At 35.0% G+C, this 6,341-nt stretch overlaps 1 protein-coding gene across 2 annotated transcripts; it reads right to left on the bottom strand.

The window, feature by feature from the left end:
- Window positions 1-1,512: 1,512 nt before the first annotated feature.
- LOC124822107 (Protein kinase superfamily protein) lies at window positions 1,513-6,082 on the bottom strand. 2 transcript variants are annotated; one of them, XM_047294076.2, is made up of 10 exons: window positions 6,065-6,082; window positions 5,859-5,986; window positions 5,646-5,730; window positions 4,522-5,010; window positions 3,805-3,970; window positions 3,441-3,491; window positions 3,161-3,343; window positions 2,934-3,027; window positions 2,083-2,816; window positions 1,513-1,983 (listed from the first exon to the last, which is right to left on the bottom strand). In XM_047294076.2, exons 4-10 carry the CDS (start codon window positions 4,983-4,985, stop codon window positions 1,654-1,656), a joined length of 2,022 nt encoding a protein of 673 aa, XP_047150032.1. In that variant the 5' UTR covers window positions 4,986-5,010; window positions 5,646-5,730; window positions 5,859-5,986; window positions 6,065-6,082; the 3' UTR covers window positions 1,513-1,653. The 2 variants fall into 2 exon arrangements, with proteins under 2 accessions (XP_047150032.1, XP_047150033.1); XM_047294077.2 differs by having other exon boundaries at window positions 1,513-1,980.
- Window positions 6,083-6,341: the final 259 nt, after the last annotated feature.

Here is a 6,341-nt window from a genome sequence, read left to right as displayed (position 1 = left end):
TCTCTATACCATTAGTTACATCTTTCATAAACTTATAGATAATTATATATATACATATATATATATATATATATATATATATATATATATATATATATGTATGTATATATTATGACTATATGGTAATTAATTATTTTAAAAAAGAATTATGAATATTAATTATTCTATTAGAACATGTTTAAATAATATTTATCATATAAAAATTATCTTTTGAAAAATTAAAAAAAAAAAAGATTGTTCGTGTAATTTTCAAACTGAAATCCTAATAAATACATGAATGATGATATAAATTTCTATAAAATGCAAGTGGAAATAAGTTATAATTTTTCTTAGAGCAAAAATAGTCACGTTTTGACAAGGATAAATTTCTATTAAACCCCAGTTATATTTTATATAATTCTTTCATACAGATAAATTATTTTTCTATTCTATTTATAATAAGATTTTAAAATTATAATAACAAAACCTGAAAAAAACAATTGTTTATAAGCATAATTAATCAGTAAGTATTAGGAATTTAATACTATATAACTGATTTTTGTATCATAACATGATTTTAATAAATAATATATTTAATTATCCTACTTTTATAGAATAGAAAATTTATATATTTATAAAGATTATAAAATAAAATGAAGATAAATGCTTTTACATGTGGAATAAATTTAGTTAAAATCAGCTTTTTATAACTGGTGATCGTCATAAAAGGACATGATTCTTTGCCTTCAAATATCATTGAAAAGGTTTCGTGCACACATTGTGAAAGTTCGTTGATGATGGACTTAACATAGTCCATGCTATCGGCTTTATCACCAAATATCTGTCTTTTTCTTTTGTAGGAAAATTTGACACCTCGGGAAGCTAATATTCTTCATTCGTGGAAAACTAGATTTCTGAGCGATTTCTCTGCTAGTGCACTTGCTGGGGGTGCAGCTGCATGGACTGATTTGTGGTTTTAGCATCCTTGATTATTCTCGTGCTAATTTATAATGATTTAATGAATATTGTTTTAAGCCCTTGTCACTTCAAATTTCGACAGCTTTTTCATTAAAAATGTGGATTTCATTAAAAACGTGGACCGCTCACATTTAGACACGTGTGCCGTGTCTAAAGTATCATTTTCCTTTTTCTTTATGAAAGCTTATAGAGAAACACTATCTTATCCAAGTCAGTAGTCACCACAAACCTGTAATCAGTTAAGTTAAAAAAGACTATAATTATAATTTATCAATGTAGTAGAAATACATAACGTTTGAGAATACGTCAACGTAGCATTTGTGTAGTGCAACCACTCGTTTAAATTCAAGCTCTGAAGTCTGAATGAATGGGTGGGAGTACAAGAGGGCTCTGGTCCAATTAGACACTGGCCAAATAGCACAGAATAAAAAGTAATGCAGCAATCTTGCAAAATGGAAAAGAATACCGTCACCCGAGAATGGTTTTAGTCCAAAGAAAAACGTACCATTTCGAAGCATGATCCACACACAAATAAAAAAAAAACAAACAAACAAATAAACAAACTCGACCGCATCAATTTAAAATACAGAATATATAATGGTTTGCATTCATTTTACTTCTCAGTGTAGACAAAAAAAAAAAAAAAAAGTCTCGGTGCAATCACACAGTTTAGATCCTTTAGAACTTTTCCCACAGTTAAAAACCAGCCCAACCAGCTGGTTGAGAAGTTGGTTTGCTCTCAAAGCTCTTTGCCTCATCAAAACCCTGAGACTTACCTCCGGCACTGCTAGATCTTTGCATCTGTGAGCTGCCAGTAGGTACAGCACTGAAGCTATCAGTTCCAAAACCCCATGAATCAAAATTAGTAGCCAGTTGAACAGGTTGCTTGTTTTGCCTGCCATTATTTGTCCTGACTGATTTGGTAGTATTTCCTGCTGAAAGGGACTTCTGTTGTTGGGGTTCCTCAGGAAAAGCTTGCCATGACTTAGGTTCTGAACTGGGAGTTTTCCATTCAGTTCTATCCTGCTGTCGCAGTGTAAAACATGTAAGCATATATACCAGGAACACAGTCTAAAACAAAATCGACAAGAAAAATTATGAGGAGAAGAAACAAATTTTTATTACCATAGGTGCAGATGATGTAATTGCAGGAGAGGTTTTCAAACCCTCTCTGCTTGGTGAAGGAGTCCGACCTGCCAGTGCTTGCTTGAGATCCTGCAATTCTTGCCTCTGGGATCGGCAGATAGCAGAAAGCTTTTCAAACTTTGAGGTTATTTCAGCTTTTTCCACGTTAGCTTCCTTCAGCTGCTCTTTGAGTTTCTCCACTTCAGCCTCTAATGCTTGTTCCCTTTCGGATTTGTTATTAAGTCCAGTGTTGAGCTTAGTGGTATCGAATTCAGCAACAAAAGAGTTAAAAGCCTGGTTCTGAAAGTTAGCCGTATTCTCCATTCGATCTTTATCTTGGAATAAGTTTATTTCAAAATCCTTCGAGGGTTTGGTATCAGGCTTGTTTAATTTTCCATGTGTACTGCTTTTCACAGTATGAGTTTGTGCATTAACCACTTTGCTAGTACTAACATTTTTGGCTAATTGTTCATTTTCAGGACGAAATCTATCATGTTTCAGTGGCATATGGTGACTGGATGGTTCTTCATCAAAAATTGGCTTGCTCTTGTCCTCAGTGACAAGTGGATCCTTTGCGTGCTGACTGGACCAGAAAGCACCAAGCTGCCCCCCACTGCCCCCTCCCCTAGAAGCAAGGGATGGCTGTGGTGTAGTCTTGGGTTCTCCAGATGAAGGCGGAGGAGGCGGGTTCCTACGAGGCATTGGAGGTGATCTGTTTGAGGGCATTGAGATACCTACAAAAATTTAGAAATAAATCAGTTTTCTGAGTAAACATTAAGGCGGGAAGTTGTTACAATCCAATCTTCTGCAAAGAAATTTTAGCCTCTAATTCATAAGGGTAACATTATGACCTTCATGATTGTTGGGTGAGGGTGATTCAGGTGGCCTGTCAGGTAATGACTTCTGTAGATTAATGGGCAGTTGCTCGTTAACACGAAACCAGACCTGCCACCATGGTAGAAAATCCAAAGTCAGCGATTGATTGCCCTAATTCTAGTACCTATGAATGCTATTGATGGATGATCTATGACCAACCTAAACTGATGGAGAAGAATGGCCAATCAAGCAAAGCGCTTGCCTGCGTGATATCTGGTCTGTCATCTGGTCTAGCTTGGAGCATGTCTCTTATCAAGTCCGTGATAGATGAATTGTATTTCGGTAAATCGGGAATACGGTAGTTTCCATTTAAGACTTGAAGCTTTGATTCTCCATCAAATGCACTTTTGAAGTAGCATATTCGAAAAAGAAGACATCCAAGAGCCTAAATATTCAACCAGAAGCATTATTTCTCAATTAGCATAAAATGATTTGGCAAATAAAATATTGAAAACGATGAGTTTTAGGCATGCATAACTTACCCATATGTCTACCTTCTCATTAATGACCTCTCTCAGGAACAGATCCCACATCTAAAAATGCATAAAACAAAATGAACATTTCTATCACACTTGACAATTAATATTTGGTTACAACAAAAACTAAAACATTTGTGTATCACTCACAACAACACATGCAACCTACACCTAACCATTGGCAGTGGCGTCCAGGGTAATAAGTACACACTTAACCCCAGAAAGAACCAAATCAAACCCGTCTAGTGTCCACCAGAAGGCCAATCCAAGGATAGAACCCTGACACATAACTTGGCATAGGCGGTGGAACTTTCACCACAACCTTCAGTTGTACCCTAATTTTATCTAGTGAAGACAGATCTCAATTTACCTCAGGGGCCCTGTAGGCTGGAGTTGTATACTTCCGGATATTGTCTTCCTCAATCCCCATTTCTTCTGGCTTTTCAAAACGTTTGTGATTAGTGGAAGTGCTTCCAAAATCACATAACTTCCATAAGCCATCTGAACTTAATAAAAGATTCTCCGCTTTCAAGTCCCTAGGAAGCACAGGAAAATTAAAAGCAGTTTATTAATGATAAAAAAAAAGCACCACTTATGCTTCCATTAGATTTGCCAAACATTTTTAAAGATGTTATGAACAAGAAGACAAAAGTCAGTCCCACGAAATAGAATGGTTGAAATAAACATATAAATCAAATGTGAATAAATTACGATTTTAATAAAACAGAACATAAAGACAGCAATTGTGTCTGAAGATGTAAAAGTCATATCGTTGTCTGTAAATATATCTGAAGCATCGGGGCTATGGGCATACTATCTAGCCCATACAAATGAAAAACAAAATTAGCAGACAATGATGCTGAAGAAGTCACTCGTGGGGAGAGACACACAACATCAGAGTTTCGTAATAGAAAAAAAAAACAAATATGAAATTTAGAAGAAAAAAAAAACAGAATACGAACATAAAACTTTACATGTTTCAAATGATTGGACGCAACAAAATAAATAAATAAACAACTTAGAAGAATATAAAGAGAAACATCATAAATTTGAACACTCATTAAATCTTTTAGCTGGTGTTGTTTACCGGTGTGCAATAGGTGGGGATAGGCAATGCATAGCAAAAACTGCATTACAGATATCCCTGAAGATCAAAAGAACCTGTGTCTCATCAAAATAACCAGCTCCGCGGCTCTCCAGCACATTGACCAGAGACTTCTCACAAAATTCCATCACAAGGAATGCCTCCTTTGTCCTACCCATATCAAAGATAGCATGTGCATGAAGTGTGACAACATTGGGATGTCCTACCAGCATCTTAAGCACAGATATCTCCTTCTTTACCAATCCGAGTGATTCCTCATCATTGCATATTATGTGCTTCAAGGCATATTGCTTTGACATATGTACAGCATCACGAGCTAGGTAGACACAAGAGAACCCTCCTTCCGCAATGGCCTTAACAATGTTTATTTTAAGATTACCAACATCTACAGTGCGGCCTTCAAGACCAGTCTGCTCTTTGTGGCCAAATGGCTTAAATTTCCACATATTTTAGGCAAAACAGAACAAGAAGCTGCATATCCAACTTATACAATAAGCTATAACTTCCACAGTTGTAAAACAGAACAGTATGCTGCATATACGCATGATAAAGTTTATATTCACATGCAGCCGACAGTACAATTTGACTTTATCATCCATATTAAATGATCAAATTCATTCATACTCATAAAAGAAAGAAGGAAATATAACAAAACAAACAATGAATGAATGATCCGTAAATAAGAAAAGGAAAAAGTACACTTACGCAGAAACGCGTTCATAACAATAGCAAAGCAAAACGCAATTTCAAAGCACTGTTTAATACCGTAAAACTAAATGGTTAATCAGGGTTACATGTATTAACAAAAATCAAAGAGCTTTGTAGATCATGACAATACACTTGCAAAAGGAAATAACATCTAATAATTGTCGCACCCAGTTATCTACCTCAATAAAGCAGTTAAGAACATATAATTGCTAAACTAAATAACCACACCATAAGATCCACAAGAAATAACGCTAGGTCATCATTAAATATTCAATCATCACCTCCGTATCCATAAGATCCAATCCAATCATAACAAAATGGTAATCAACATAAGACCAAAAAATAAAAGTAAGCATTATAAAAAAAATAAAACAAAAAAGCACAATCAATAACCTTACCTAGAATTTTCCCGCTTTATTGCTCCAGAGAATGAGATCCTTCGATCAGAAATTTAACTCAAATAGAATAGACCACGCCCTCGATCTGCAACCAACTCAAACACCATTGAAGATCAATAACTCAAATCCCAAAAAGAATCACAATACGAATCTTACACAATTCATGAAAAGAACGAACTTTAAGAAACTCAATATCAAATCTTGGGATTCTACCTGTTCACACCAGATTGAGGGATCGATAATTTTGTCGAGAATTAGAATCAAATCTAACAATCCGCCACTAACTCAAGGGATTGAGCTTTAGCTTCGGCTGGTAATGTTGCTTCTTCAGATTTGGCCAACTGAAAAGGAAAAGCAATCTGTGAAGGATATTTATATATAAGAGGCGAATAAGGAAGGTTGAATGAGAAGATCTGTACCGTGAAAGTTAGGAGATTGTGGGACGTGAAAATGAACGGCGAAAGATGAGGTTATACGATCAGCTGACCGCAGAGAACAAACAATCCTTTCATTCCTGTTTCGGTGAGAATTTACGTGGGGTACACGCGATTGTGACTTTACTGCTATATGCATATGGAGAAGGTTTTATTCTAAGTGAAATATTAGTCACATATTTTAACACATTTTTATAATATTTTTTATCAATTTTTTACAAATTTACTTTTTATTTAATTGTTACTGTATTAGATTTTTTAC

This window comes from Vigna umbellata, chromosome 3 (genome assembly GCF_029865625.1).
Source record: "Vigna umbellata cultivar VRB3 chromosome 3, Vumbellata_1.0, whole genome shotgun sequence".
NCBI classification, from domain to species: Eukaryota; Viridiplantae; Streptophyta; class Magnoliopsida; order Fabales; family Fabaceae; genus Vigna; species Vigna umbellata.
This window is presented reverse-complemented; position numbering and strand designations above follow the sequence as displayed.

What these genes read in the sequence shown, in the direction of transcription:
- LOC124822107 (XM_047294076.2), bottom strand. Translation starts at nt 4,985, where the DNA reads ATGTGGAAATTTAAGCCATTTGGCCACAAAGAGCAGACTGGTCTTGAA. An exon ending in TCCCCACCTATTGCACACCG is followed by an intron (nt 3,971 to 4,521) that starts GTAAACAACACC and finishes TGTGCTTCCTAG; the next exon opens with GGACTTGAAAGCGGAGAATC. An exon ending in ATGAGAAGGTAGACATATGG is followed by an intron (nt 3,344 to 3,440) that starts GTAAGTTATGCA and finishes TTGAATATTTAG; the next exon opens with GCTCTTGGATGTCTTCTTTT.